Source organism: Triticum dicoccoides, chromosome 2A (genome assembly GCF_002162155.2).
Source record: "Triticum dicoccoides isolate Atlit2015 ecotype Zavitan chromosome 2A, WEW_v2.0, whole genome shotgun sequence".
Taxonomy (NCBI): Eukaryota; Viridiplantae; Streptophyta; class Magnoliopsida; order Poales; family Poaceae; genus Triticum; species Triticum dicoccoides.
Window position 1 is genome coordinate 78,324,504 of NC_041382.1, and position 15,884 is coordinate 78,340,387.

Genomic DNA, 15,884 nt, shown 5'->3' on the forward strand with positions numbered 1-15,884 from the left:
GGCAGTTTGAAAATGGGACCTTTAGTACCGGTTCGTGCCATGAACCGGTACTAATGCCTCAAAGGCCATTAGTCCCGGTTGGTGCCACCAACCGGGACCAATGGGCATCGCACCCTCTAGTCTCGGTTCGTGGCACGAACCGGGACTAAAGGGCCCAGGTGAACCGGGACTAATGCCTTAGCCGCACGAACCGGGATAAATGCATCCATTGGTCCCGGTTCTGGACTGAACCAGGACTAATGGGCTTACCCGGCCTGGACCAAAGCCCCCTTTTCTACTAGTGTATTTGTTCTTGTTGTGTGGGGAAGGATTATCATGTCTTCTCAAGAATTATGATGCGGGATGGATTGACAGAGGAATTCAAGTGGGCTTCACGGCCCCGTGGGTCTCATATATTTTATTTGCAGTCAATTGTCTTGTGTCCATGAAGATCGATGTTAGGAGTGCAACTCGGCTGATTGAAATTCTGAGTGTTTATAGTGAAGGTTCGGGACCGCGAGCAAATAAGCAGAAGAGCTCGATCTTTTTCAATGGGAATTCTGGAGCTTCTGTTCGAGTGGGTGCACGAAATGCATATTCAGTGAGAAGCACTCACAGAAAAATATCTTGGGCTACCAACTCCCTCTGGTAGGCTCACAGAACGTCACTTTGAGCACATCCATGAGTGTTCAAGATGCAGGGTGCAAGGCTGGTGTGACAAAAAACTTTCATGTGTAGCAAAGGAAGTCCTTCTTAAGACAGTGGTTCAGGCTTTACCAACCTACGCTATGACCTGTTTCAAGCTCACAAAAGGGGGTGTGCAGAGAAGTCATGACAGTGATGTCCATGTATTGGTGGGGGGATCACTGGATAAAAGACAAATGCACTGGCAGTCATGGGATAAAATGTACATCTCAAAATTTAGAAGGGGGTGGAATTCAGAGATTTTTAACGATGCCATATTGGCAAAGCAGGCATGGAGGCTATTGGAGAGGCCTGACAGTTTGTGTGCACATGTACTAAAAGGGAGGTATTATCCTAATGGTGAGTTCTTGAGTGCAAATTGCCCAAGGAGTGCATCACCTACATGGAGAGCAATCATTGCTGGCAGAAGCATGTTGAAGGAAGGCCTGATTAGGCGCGTCGGCGACGGAAGGACGACTGAAGTATGGCATGACAAGTGGATAGCTGGAACTGTGTCCATGAAACCCATATGCTGTCTATCTGATGAGACAGTACACATAGTTGCTGATCTTTTTGATGAATCAGGGCAGTGGAACACAAGTTTGGTTCAGAGTATGATTATTGCCCCTGACGCGGATGCAATCTTGAGCATGCCGCGACCAAGAGTTGTATGCCCAGATTTTTGGGGTTGGGCATGGGAGAAGTCTGAGTCGTATATGGTCCGATCTGCTTACAGAATGGCAATGGACAAGAAGTTCAATTTGCAAGTTCAGACTTCATCTCCTGATGGTCGAGAGGAAACATGGAAGGCTCTATGGAAACTACAAGTACAACCAAAAATTCGTGTCTTTGTGTGGAGAGTACTGAAGGATGTGTTACCAGCACATGGGGAATAATACAGGCGTCATATCAGATCGGATGCAATTTGCCCAATGTGCGGAGGAAGCAATGAATCCTTATTTCATGGGCTGATAGTTTGCGATCATGCACTGCTATTTTGGGACGCAGCCAATGATTTTTTCTTGAGTTAAAACTTCCTACGTTACACCATGTGGTGTGGGCGAGAGACTTACTGGATCACAACTTCGTGAGTAAGAAGGATACAACGGTGGCTGTGTCGGTTTTGTGGGCGATTTTGAACAACAGAAACAAGTACACAAACAGGGAGATCGGCTATCAACCGCACAGACAAGAGCTTGTGAGAGCTCTGGACATTCCGGCAGTGGAGGTGCTACACGCTAAACCACAACCTAAGTGGGAGCCTCCGGGCGCTGGCTGGATCAAAGTTAACACTGACGGTGCAATCGGATGTGCACAAAAGTGTGCGGGGACTGGGGCGATCGCGAGGGATCCATCAGGTACATTTGTCGCAGCACAGGCAACTAAAGTACGAAGCTATAACAGACCCATTCATCATTGAATCGTTAGCCTGTCGAGATTGCGTGTGCATGGCTTTGGAAAAGGGTTACCGGAAGGTGATCCTGGAGATAGCTTTGGAAAAGGGTTACCGGAAGGTGATCCTGGAGATAGATTGTCAGATGATTGCAACAACATGGGAAGCGGGACATGATCGCTCCGAGGCCGGACATATCTTCAGAGAGATGAAGACACAGCTCTCACAATTTCATGGATTTGCTTTAGTGTTTTCTAATTGTAGTGCGAACTTTGCTGCTCACCTATGTGCAAAGGAAGCAGTGAGCCTGGAGTGCTGTAGCTCCTTTTTTGATGTAATCCCTTCCTTCTTGATTGCCCAAGTGCAATCAGAAGTTGTTCCACCAACTCAGTAATAAAATGCCTTGATGGCGGTTTAAAAAAGCACGGCGAGGAGTTATTTCATGCTTTTGTGCACATCATCATTTGTTTCTCCAGGGGTGTTTCCTCCTATCTATCTTAATGAATGAAATCAGCAACTCTGCTCTCTTTCGTCAAAAAAAGATTTGGAATTCCTTAACATTGCCCAGGTGGATCTTAGTGACCAAGACCTGATTTTGTTTTAAGAGGAAGTCTGGGCGGTAATCAAGGAGATGCCGGCAGAACGTGCGCTTGGCCCCGTGTTTTTTTGGCTTGTTCTACCAGAAGGTGCGGGCGATCATTAAAGGAGGTGTCATGGCAGCGATTCATAAGTTGTTTCTCTATGTCGGCCGCGGTTTTGGTAGATTAAATCAAGCCCTGATCATGCTCATTCAAAAAAGTCGGATGCATGCATGATCGGTGAGTTTCGTCCGATTAGCTGGGTACACAGTATACTGAAGCTATGTGCTAAATTGCTCGCGACGAGACACAGTCGACGTGAAAGATCTGATAATGGTGAATCAATTGGCGTTCATAAAAGGGAGAAATATACATGATAATTTCATGCTAGTCCTGCTGTTAGCGAGGAAGCTGCATAAGTGGAAGGCCAAGGGACTCATGTCCCTTCCTATTTGAGGTGCTACGAGCTAAAGGATTCTCGAAGATCTGGAGAGCTTGGGTTGCTACTGCTCACGATGGCTACTAATTGAGTGGTGGTAAATGGCTCCGCTTGGGCGAAATTCATGCACTGCATGTGGGCTTCGTCAGGGAGATCTGCTTCCACCCCTCCTTTTTGTGATCGCCATGGACACCTTGACCACGGTCACCCGAGCACAGGAATGTGGAGTGCTCAGTGCATTGCCAGGATGGTCACCTCGATGTGGTACTATTTGTTGGAAATATGCCCTAGAGGCAATAATAAAATGGTTATTATTATATATTTCTTTGTTCATGATAATTGTCTATTGTTCATGCTATAATTGTGTTATCCGGAAATCGTAATACACGTGTGAATACATAGACCACAACACGTCCCTAGTGAGCCTCTAGTTGACTAGCTCGTTGATCAAAGGATAGTCATGGTTTCCTGACTATGGACATTAGATGTCATTGATAACGGGATCACATCATTAGGAGAATGATGTGATGGACAAGACCCAATCCTAAGCTTAGCTCAAAGATCGTGTAGTTCGTTTGCTGTAGCTTTTCTGAATGTCAAGTTTCATTTCCTTAGACCATGAGATTGTGCAACTCCCGGATACCGTAGGAGTGCCTTGGGTGTGCCAAACGTCACAACATAACTGGGTGACTATAAAGGTACATTACAGGTATCTCTGAAAGTGTCTGTTGGGTTGGCACGAATCGAGACTGGGATTTGTCACTCCGTATGACGGAGAGGTATCTCTGGGCCCACTCGGTAATGCATCATCATAACGAGCTCAAAGTGATCAAGTGATTGATCATGGGATCATGCATTATGGTACGAGTAAAGTGACTTGCCGGTAACGAGACTGAACAAGGTATTGGGATACCGACAATCGAGTCTCGGGCAAGTAACGTACCGATTGACAAAGGGAATTGTATACGGATTGATTGAATCCTCGACATCGTGGTTCATCCGATGAGATCATCGTGGAGCTTGTGGGAGCCAACATGGGTATCCAGATCCCGCTGTTGGTTATTGACCGGAGAGGCTTCTCGGTCATGTCTGCATGTCTCCCGAACCCGTAGGGTCTACACACTTAAGGTTCGATGACGCTAGGGTTGTAGAGATATTAGCACACGGTAACCCGAAAGTTGTTCGGAGTCCCGGATGAGATCCCGAACGTCACGAGGAGTTCCGGAATGGTCCAGAGGTAAAGATTTATATATAGGAAGTCCAGTTTCGGCCTTCGGGAAGGTTTCGGGGTCACCGGTATTGTACAGGGACCACCGGGAGGGTCCCGGGGGTCCACCGGGTGGGGCCACCTATCCCGGAGGGCCCCATGGGCTGAAGTGGGAGGGGAACCAGCCCCTAGTGGGCTGGTGCGCCCCCCCTTGGGCCTCCCCCTGCGCCTAGGGTTAGAAACCCTAGGGGTGGGGGCGCCACCCTTGCCTTGGGGGGCAAGGCACCCCCTTGGCCGCCGCCCCCCTAGGAGATTGGATCTCTTAGGGCCGGCTCCCCCCTAGGCACCCTATATATAGTGGGAGGGGGGAGGGAGGGCTGCGCACCCAAGCCCCTGGCCTCTCCCTCTCCCTCCCGTGACACACCTCCATCTCCCAGCGCTTGGCGAAGCCCTGCCGAGATCACTGTTGCTTCCACCACCACGCCGTCGTGCTGCTGGATCTTCATCAACCTCTCCTTCCCCCTTGCTGGATCAAGAAGGAGGAGACGTCTCCCAACCGTATGTGTGTTGAACACGGAGGTGCCATCCATTCGGCACTAGGTCATCGGTGATTTGAATCACGTTGAGTACGACTCCATCAACCCCGTTCTCTTGAACGCTTCCGCTCGTGATCTACAAGGGTATGTAGATGCACTCCTCTCTCCCTCGTTGCTAGATGACTCCATAGATTGATCTTGGTGATGCGTAGAAAATTTTAAAATTCTGCTACGTTCCCCAACAGTGACATCATGAGCTAGGTCTATGCGTAGTTACTATGCACGAGTAGAACACAAAGTAGTTGTGGGCGTCGATATTGTCAATTTGCTTGCCGTTACTAGTCTTATCTTGATTCGGCGGCATCGTGGGATGAAGTGGCCCGGACCAACCTTACACGTACGCTTACGTGAGACCGGTTCCACTGACTGACATGCACTAGTTGCATAAGGTGGCTGGCGGGTGTCTGTCTCTCCCACTTTAGTCGGATCGGATTCGATGAACAGGGTCCTTATGAAGGGTAAATAGAAATTGGCAATTCACGTTGTGGTTTTGGCGTAGGTAAGAAACGTTCTTGCTAGAAACCTATAGCAGCCACGTAAAAAACTTGCAACAACAATTAGAGGACGTCTAACTTGTTTTTGCAGCAAGTATTTTGTGATGTGATATGGCCAAAGGTTGTGATGAATGATGAATGATATATGTGATGTATGAGATTGATCATGTCCTTGTAATAGGAATCACGACTTGCATGTCGATGAGTATGACAACCGGCAGGAGCCATAGGAGTTGTCTTTATTTATTTATGACCTGCGTGTCAACATAAACGTCATGTAATTACTTTACTTTATTGCTAAAGCGTTAGCCATAGTAGTAGAAGTAATAGATGACGAGACCACTTCAAGAAGACACGATGATGGAGATCATGATGATGGAGATCATGGTGTCATGCCGGTGACAACGATGATCATGGAGCCCCGAAGATGGAGATCAAAGGAGCAAATGATATTGGCCATATCATGTCACTATTTGATTGCATGTGATGTTCATCATGTTTTACATCTTATTTTCTTAGAACGACGGTAGCTTAAATAAGATGATCCCTCGTAATAATTTCAAGAAAGTGTTCCCCCTAACTGTGCACCGTTGCGAAGGTTCGTTGTTTCGAAGCACCACGTGATGATCGGGTGTGATAGATTCTAACGTTCGAATACAACGGGTGTAAGACAGATTTACACATGCAATACACTTAGGTTGACTTGACGAGCCTAGCATGTACAGACATGGCCTCGGAACACAGAAGACCGAAAGGTCGAGCATGAGTCATATAGAAGATACGATCAACATGAAGATGTTCACCGATGTTGACTAGTCCGTCTCACGTGATGATCGGACACGACCTAGTTAACTCGGATCATGTTATACTTAGATGACTGGAGGGATGTCTATCTGAGTGGGAGTTCATTTAATAATTTGATTAGATGAACTTAATTATCATGAACTTAGTCTAAAATCTTTACAATATGTCTTGTAGATAAAATGGCCCACGTTGTCCTCAACTTCAATGCGTTCCTAGAGAAAACCAAGTTGAAAGACGATGGCAGCCACTATACGGACTGGGTCCGGAACCTGAGGATCATCCTCATAGCTGCCAAGAAAGATTATGTCCTAGAAGCACCGCTAGGTGACGCACCCGTCCCACAGAACCAAGACGTTATGAACGCTTGGCAGACACGTGCTGATGATTACTCCCTCATTCAGTGCGGCATGCTTTACAGCTTAGAACCGGGGCTCCAAAAGCGTTTTGAGAGACACGGAGCATATGAGATGTTCGAAGAGCTGAAAATGGTTTTTCAAGCTCATGCCCGGGTCGAGAGATATGAAGTCTCTAACAAGTTCTTCAGCTGTAAGATGGAGGAAAATAGTTCTGTCAGTGAGCACATACTCAAAATGTCTGGGTTGCATAACCGCTTGACTCAGCTGGGAGTTAGTCTCCCGGATGACGCGGTCATTGACAGAATCCTTCAGTCGCTTCCACCGAGCTACAAGAGCTTTGTGATGAACTTCAATATGCAGGGGATGGAAAAGACCATTCCTGAAGTATTTGCAATGCTGAAATCAGCAGAGGTAGAAGTCAAAAAGGAACATCAAGTGTTGATGGTGAATAAAACCACTATGTTCAAGAAAGGCAAGGGTAAGAACAACTTCAAGAAGGACGGCAAGGGAGTTGCCGCGCCCGGTAAGCAAGCTGCCGGGAAGAAGCCAAAGAATGGACCCAAGCCCGAGACTGAGTGTTTTTATTGCAAGGGAAGTGGTCACTGGAAGCGGAACTGCCCCAAATACTTAGCGGACAAGAAGGCCGGCATCACGAAAGGTATATGTGATATACATGTAATTGATGTGTACCTTACCAGTACTCGTAGTAGCTCCTGGGTATTTGATAACGGTGCGGTTGCTCACATTTGTAACTCAAAGCAGGAGCTGCGGAATAAGCGGAGGCGGGCGAAGGACGAGGTGACGATGCGCGTCGGGAATGGTTCCAAGGTCGATGTGATCGCCGTCGGCACGCTACCTCTACATTTACCTACGGGATTAGTTTTAAACCTCAATATTTGTTATTTAGTGCCATCTTTGAGCATGAACATTGTATCAGGATCTCGTTTAATTCGAGATGGCTACTCATTTAAATCCGAGAATAATGGTTGTTCTATTTATATGAGAGATAGTTTTATGGTCATGCTCCGATGATGAATGGTTTATTCTTAATGAATCTCGAGCGTAATGCTACACATATTCATAGTGTGAATACCAAAAGATGTAAGGTTGATAATGATAGTCCCACATACTTGTGGCACTGCCGCCTTGGTCACATAGGTGTCAAACGCATGAAGAAGCTCCATGCAGATGGACTTTTAGAGTCTCTTGATTACGAATCATTTGACACGTGCGAACCATGCCTCATGGGTAAAATGACCAAGACTCCGTTCTCAGGAACAATGGAGCGAGCAACCAACTTATTGGAAATCATACATACTGATGTGTGCGATCCAATGAGTGTTGAGGCTCGCGGTGGCTATCGTTATGTTCTCACCTCACTAATGACTTGAGTAGATATGGGTATGCCTACTTAATGAAACACAAGTCTGAGACCTTTGAAAAGTTCAAGGAATTTCAGAGTGAGGTTGAGAATCAACGTGACAGGAAAATCAAGTTCTTGCGATCAGATCGTGGGGGAGAATACTTGAGTCACGAATTTGGCACACACTTAAGAAAATGTTGAATAGTTTCACAACTAACGCCGCCTGGAACACCTCGGCGTAATGGTGTGTCCGAACGTCGTAATCGCACTCTATTAGATATGGTGCGATCTATGATGTCTCTTACCGATTTACCGCTATCATTTTGGGGCTATGCGTTAGAGACTGCCGCATTCACTCTAAATAGGGCTCCATCGAAATCCGTTGAGACGACACCGTATGAATTATGGTTTGGGAAGAAACCTAAGCTGTCGTTTCTAAAAGTTTAGGGATGCGATGCTTATGTCAAGAAACTTCAACCTGAAAAGCTCGAACCCAAGTCGGAAAAATGCGTCTTCATAGGATACCCTAAAGAAACTGTTGGGTATACCTTCTACCTCAGATCCGAAGGCAAGATCTTTGTTGCCAAGAATGGGTCCTTTCTAGAGAAAGAGTTTCTCTCGAAAGAAATAAGTGGGAGGAAGGTAGAACTTGATGAAGTATTACCTCTTGAACCGGTAAGTGGCGCAGCTCAAGAAAATGTTCCTGAGGTGCCTGCACCAACTAGAGAGGAAGTTGATGATGATGATCATGAAACTTCAGATCAAGTTGCTACTGAACTTCGTAGGTCCACAAGGACACGTTCCGCGCCAAAGTGGTACCGCAACCCTGTCTTGGAAATCATGTTGTTAGACAACGGTGAACCTTCGAACTATGAAGAAGCGATGGCGGGCCCGGATTCCAACAAATGGCTGGAAGCCATGAAATCCGAGATAGGATCCATGTATGAAAATGAAGTATGGACTTTGACTGACTTGCCCATTGATTGGCGAGCCATAGAAAATAAATGGATCTTTAAGAAGAAGACAGACGCGGATGGTAATGTGACCATCTATAAAGCTCGGCTTGTCGCTAAGGGTTATCGACAAGTTCAAGGGGTTGACTATGATGAGACTTTCTCACCCGTAGCGAAGCTGAAGTCCGTCCGAATCATGTTAGCAATTGCCGCATTCTATGATTATGAGATATGGGAAATGGACGTCAAAACGGCATTCCTTAATGGTTTCCTTAAGGAAGAATTGTATATGATGCAGCCGGAAGGTTTTGTCGATCCTAAGAATGCTGACAAGGTGTGCAAGCTCCAACGCTCGATTTATGGGCTGGTGCAAGCATCTTGGAGTTGGAACATTCGCTTTGATGAGATGATCAAAGCGTTTGGGTTTATGTAGACTTATGGAGAAGCTTGCATTTACAAGAAAGTGAGTGGGAGCTCTGTAGCATTTCTCATATTGTATGTGGATGACATACTGTTGATGGGAAATGATATAGAATTCTTGGAAAGCATAAAGGCCTACTTGAACAAGTGTTTTTCAATGAAGGACCTTGGAGAAGTTGCTTATATATTAGGCATCAAGATCTATAGAGATAGATCAAGACGCCTCATTGTTCTTTCACAGAGTACGTACCTTGACAAGATATTGAAGAAGTTCAAAATGGATCAGTTAAAGAAGGGGTTCTTGCCTGTATTGCAAGGTACGAGATTGAGCACGGCTCAATGCCCGACCACGACAGAAGATAGAGAAAAGATGAGTGTCGTCCCATATGCCTCGGCCATAGGGTCTATCATGTATGCTGTGCTGTGTACCAGACCTGATGTAAACCTTGCCGTAAGTTTGGTAGGAAGGTACCAAAGTAATCCCGGCATGGAACACTGGACAGCGGTCAAGAATATCCTGAAGTACCTGAAAAGGACTAAGGAAATGTTTCTCGTTTATGGAGGTGACGAAGAGCTCATCATAAAGGGTTACGTCGATGCTAGCTTCGACACATATCTGGATGACTCTAAGTCACAAACCGGATACGTGTATATTTTGAATGGTGGGGCAGTAAGCTGGTGCAGTTGCAAGCAAAGCGTTGTGGCGGGATCTACATGCGAAGCGGAGTACATGGCAGCCTCGGAGGTAGCACAAGAAGCAGTCTGGGTGAAGGAGTTCATTACCGACCTAGGAGTCATACCCAATGCATCGGGCCCGATGACTCTCTTCTGTGACAACACTGGAGCTATTGCCCTTGCCAAGGAGCCCAGGTTTCACAGGAAGACCAGGCATATCAAGCGTCGCTTCAACTCCATTCGTGAAAGTGTTCAAAATGGAGACATAGAGATTTGTAAAGTACATACGGACCTGAATGTAGCAGATCCGTTGACTAAACCTCTCCCTAGAGCAAAAAATGATCAACACCAGAACTGCATGGGTGTTCGATTCATCACAATGTAACTAGAATATTGACTCTAGTGCAAGTGGGAGACTGTTGGAAATATGCCCTAGAGGCAATAATAAAATGGTTATTATTATATATTTCTTTGTTCATGATAATTATCTATGTTCATGCTATAATTGTGTTATCCGGAAATCGTAATACATGGGTGAATACATAGACCACAACACGTCCCTAGTGAGCCTCTAGTTGACTAGCTCGTTGATCAAAGGATAGTCATGGTTTCCTGACTATGGACATTAGATGTCATTGATAACGGGATCACATCATTAGGAGAATGATGTGATGGACAAGACCCAATCCTAAGCTTAGCTCAAAGATCGTGTAGTTCGTTTGTTGTAGCTTTTCTGAATGTCAAGTATCATTTCCTTAGACCATGAGATTGTGCAACTCCCGGATACCGTAGGAGTGCCTTGGGTGTGCCAAACGTCACAACATAACTGGGTGACTATAAAGGTACATTATAGGTATCTCCGAAAGTGTCTGTTGGGTTGGCATGAATCAAGACTGGGATTTGTCACTCCGTATGACGGAGAGGTATCTCTGGGCCCACTCGGTAATGCATCATCATAACGAGCTCAAAGTGATCAAGTGATTGATCACGGGATCATGCATTATGGTACGAGTAAAGTGACTTGCCGGTAACGAGACTGAACAAGGTATTGGGATACCGACAATCGAGTCTCGGGCAAGTAACGTACCGATTGACAAAGGGAATTGTATACGGATTGATTGAATCCTCGATATCGTGGTTCATCCGATGAGATCATCGTGGAGCTTGTGGGAGCCAACATGGGTATCCAGATCCCGCTGTTGGTTATTGACCGGAGAGGCTTCTCGGTCATGTCTGCATGTCTCCCGAACCCGTAGGGTCTACACACTTAAGGTTCGATGACGCTAGGGTTGTAGAGATATTAGCACACGATAACCCGAAAGTTGTTCGGAGTCCCGGATGAGATCCCGAACGTCACGAGGAGTTCCGGAATGGTCCAGAGGTAAAGATTTATATATAGGAAGTCCAGTTTCGGCCTTCGGGAAGGTTTCGGGGTCACCGGTATTGTACAGGGACCACCGGGAGGGTCCCGGGGGTCCACCGGGTGGGGCCACCTATCCCGGAGGGCCCCATGGGCTGAAGTGGGAGGGGAACCAGCCCCTAGTGGGCTGGTGCGCCCCCCCTTGGGCCTCCCCCTGCGCCTAGGGTTAGAAACCCTAGGGGTGGGGGCGCCACCCTTGCCTTGGGGGGCAAGGCACCCCCTTGGCCGCTGCCCCCCTAGGAGATTGGATCTCTTAGGGCCGGCTCCCCCCTAGGCACCCTATATATAGTGGGGGGGAGGGAGGGCTGCGCACCCAAGCCCCTGGCCTCTCCCTCTCCCTCCCGTGACACACCCCCATCTCCCAGCGCTTGGCGAAGCCTTGCCGAGATCACTGTTGCTTTCACCACCACGCCGTCGTGCTGCTGGATCTTCATCAATCTCTCCTTCCCCCTTGCTGGATCAAGAAGGAGGAGACGTCTCCTTGTTGAAAGCGGAGGTGTCGTCCGTTCGGCACTAGGTCATCGGTGAATTGAATCACGTCGAGTACGACTCCATCAACCCCGTTCTCTTGAACGCTTCCGCTCGTGATCTACAAGGGTATGTAGATGCACTCCTCTCTCCCTCGTTGCTAGATGACTCCATAGATTGATCTTGGTGATGCGTAGAAAATTTTAAAATTCTGCTACGTTCCCCAACACTATTCATCAGGCAGATGGCAATCGATTTGATGTGTCCATGAATCTGTACGCATTTTTGGAGCTGCTTCGGGTCTTCAAGTGAACTTCAACAAGTCTTCGGCCATTATGATCTGTGCGGAAGAGGGAGATCAGGATATGGTGGCTGCGGCGATGCCGTGGAAGATGGGAGTTTTTCCCTCCAAATATTTGAGGCTACAGCTCTCCATCAAACAGCTCACGAGGTCGGAGTGGCGACCGATAGTTGATTCGGTGCTACGATTTCTTCCGACATGGCAGAGAGGTTTGATCATCAGGCCGGGATGGCTGATCCATGTGAAAAATGTTATCAGAGCCTGTCCTACGCATCACCTGATTGTGGAAGACACTCAAAAGTGGGCGCTTGATTGTGTTGACAAGGACTGCAGGGCCTTCTTTTGGGCTGGGAGAGAAGAAACCCATGGAGGGAAGTGCCACATGGCCTGGTGGCATGTTTGTAGGCCAAAATGACTCGGAGGCTTGGGAGTGATTAATCTCAGGAGGCAAGGTACTGCACTGCGCCTACATCGGGAATGGTTGATTGAAGCACACTGACGATACTAGACCCTGGAAGGGATTGAACATGCCCCCTGATCCTCGGGTCCAGGAGGCGTTCGACAGGTTGGTGCATTGGAAGTGGGAGCCGGGGATTGAGTTTTATTCTAGAGAGATCGTTGGATTAATGGTGCTAGGCTGGCGGAAATTATGCTACACGTCCGGACCCAGGTGATCAATCGCAGATAGGTTAAAGAGGGCTTGTATCTTCACAGCTAGGCATCTGACATTGTGGGAGAGCTCTCTACCGATGGGCTAGTGCAATTCATCCGGCTATGGGAGATTCTACTGCCCATGCAAAACTCCCCTAACCAGGAAGATGTTGCGATATGTATGTGGAACATTCAGGGCAGCACACCTCAGCTTCTCCAATCACATGCTGTGGGAGGGTTCCATCAAGTTCCAAACTTCCAATGTGCATCGGTAGTTTAGTAGTTTGGGCTCCCCTGCCATGTAAGATATTTATGTGGCTTGCGCTGCAATATCGACTGTGGACCTCGGATTGGAGATTGAGGCAAGGTTTGCAGGAACAGAGCTAATCGTGCTTTCTATGTGATCAATAAGATACTGTGGACCATATTTTGTTGCAACGTGTCTACTCCCGCCAGGTATGGTATCTTTGCTTCAGGAGGGAGAGGATTGATTTGGCGCTGCTGCCGACATGACAGATCGTCTTTAACCTGCTTCAGGAGGCACGGTTTGCAGGATTAGAGCTCATCGTGCATTCTATGCGATCAAGAAGATATTGTGGTTCATATTTTGCTGCAATGTGTCTAGTCAGGTATGGTACCTCTGCTTCAGGAGGGGAGGATTGATTTGGCACTGCTACCGATGATGACGGATCATCTTGAATCTTGGTGGAGTTCTAATCGCAAACACATTCCTGAAAGGTACAGGAAAGGGAAGGGTTTGTTTCGATGATCGCTATTGTGTGTTGGAGTATTTGGAAGCAATGGAATGGAAGAGTGTTTGGTAGGCATCACATGGTATCTGAATGGGTATTGGCTTCAAAAATCTTTCAAGAGCTCAAGTTGTGGGCTCTTGCCGGAGCTAGAGGAGTTCAACACTTTAGTGAAGAGTGGTGTATGGTTTTAGGAGTTTCTTTACTCTTGCACTGGCTTGTGTTGAGAGTGGCTTGGATATTTCTTGTACATTTACCTCTGCCTTCTATAAAGCTATGGTACGCAATTTGCATACCCCTGGAAAAAGAAAACAGTTCACTTCTTTTACTAGAGTGAGGGAACATGGCACAAAGTCATAAATACCAAATGCAGCTAAGAAGAGTAGACTCGTATGCCATAGCCAAAACTTCAAAACTTTGGGTCTTTCCATTGGTTTCAATGGAGAAATTAGCAATGACAAGAAAACTCATGGAAGGTGCTTGCAAACAGTTTGGAAGCTAGCATGCAAACATTGTTATTTCTCACTCGCTGCAAAGATAAAACGGTCACATTGAACGGACTGTAGGCAATTAATTTGTTTTTCTAATACGTGCAACTGATCACTTTTATTATCATCACTTCATAACAAACACATACGGTAGAACTGCACTAGTTCGACTACTTGCACAATTAAGATTGATATCAATCCCAATTTAATATGCAATGACGAGAGGAAATAGCAAAAATCTCATTGGTTTTATATGCAATGCTCCATCTTAACAAATATCAACAGTAGTAAGCAGTAATCAACAACACTAGAGGACTATTTTCATTCTATGAGGAGGATACACAAAATATACAGATTATAATTGAAAAGACCATATGGCTGATGCAGGGGCAAAGCAAAGGGGGTAGTATACCTCAACAAAACTGCGATGGCGCTTTCTTGTCCTCCTGGCCCCCCTTCCACACACTAAGAGTGAGCGCTGGGATGATAACAAAGCAAGCTGTTGCGTGCATACCAAATAGCGCCACATCCATGATTACAGAGGCGACCATTTCACCCTGAGACATCGAACCCTCCACGTCCGGCGACATCATCACTACCAGAAGACCAGCGACCACTAGAAGGAAGAAGGCCACATCCGCAACCAATCCAAGCACCGCGGTGCGCGGAAGCCTGAATGAGTCCGCAACCGGCTCCTGCGTGAATGCTTCTAGGGTGCTCTGAGGACAGCAATGTCAACAAAACCACAGGTATGAAATGAACATGAGTATGTACAGAATGGTTCGGAAATGGAAGGATGCAAATGAAGTGATGAACATGAACACACATGGAAAAAACTAGTGCCACTGATCAGGACAACCTGAACTGTATATGGCAACTTAGTTCGAACATAATGATAACATAGGGCTCATCCACTGGCGTATGTACTGCATTACTGCTATAATTCGACTACAATAAAGATCACAGGGAGTGAATTTGCGCGATACCTTCTTGAATCCCGAAGTGGATCCAGATACAGCTGCAATCACGTAGGCCACACACACCAACAGGACGAGAAGCGCGACCAACGCAAGGATGCTGTAGATGAGGACCTTGAGAGCCCCGTACATGAGGGCCTGGAGGAAGAGGAAGGGGGCGGAGCTCTCGCCCCAGGCGCGGCTCGCCACGATCTGTCCAGCCGTGGTCGCGGAGATGACCCACGCGAGCGCGAAGCCCAAGTAGGGGAGGGCTCCCGCCGCGATGCAGAGGACGCACTACTAGGAAAAGGGCTACTAATGGCGCACCAGTTTTGCCTACTAATGGCGCATCACTGGTTCGCCATTAGTATCTGGTATACTCACCGGTGCGCCATTAGTATAGGCCACGATGCGCCATTAGTATAGGCCACTGGTGCACCATTAGTATAGGCCACGGTGCGCCATTAGTATAGGCCACTAGTGCGCCATTAGTATTTTTGAATTTTGAAGGCGGGAAAATAGTAGTGGCGCACCGTCTAACCCCCACCGTGCGCCATTGCTATTTTTGAATTTTGAATTTGGATCTGGATCATGATTTTTTTACCCATTATTTGCTCATTTTTTGGCACGATATTATTTCAAATTTTGTTCCTGTTTTTGGATCTTGTACGTTCTTTTGCCGTGTTCTTTTGCCGGAGAGGAGTTCGCCGGAGAGGAGGAGGAGGAGGTCACCGGAGAGGCGCTCGCCTACATCACCGGAGAGGAGGAGGAGGTCGCTGGAGAGGAGTTCACCGGAGCATTGGAGAGGAGGAAGGAGAAACCATGAGGGGATGGGAGGAGAGGAGGGAGGAGGAGCTCACCGGAGAGGAGGGAGGAGAAACCGTGAGGGGAGGGGAGGGGAGGAGAGGAG

General features: G+C 47.2%; 1 protein-coding gene across 1 annotated transcript in view; it reads right to left on the minus strand.

Moving 5' to 3' along the window:
• Nucleotides 1-14,431: 14,431 nt before the first annotated feature.
• LOC119357635 overlaps nt 14,432-15,884 on the minus strand; it is a 2,948-nt gene continuing 1,495 nt past the window's right edge. Inside the window, exons 2-3 of the mRNA XM_037624516.1 lie at nt 15,005-15,270; nt 14,432-14,737 (exon numbers count right to left, since the gene is read on the minus strand). Of these exons, the coding sequence (XP_037480413.1) occupies nt 14,432-14,737; nt 15,005-15,270 (572 nt within the window). The remainder of the gene's footprint in view (nt 14,738-15,004; nt 15,271-15,884) is intronic.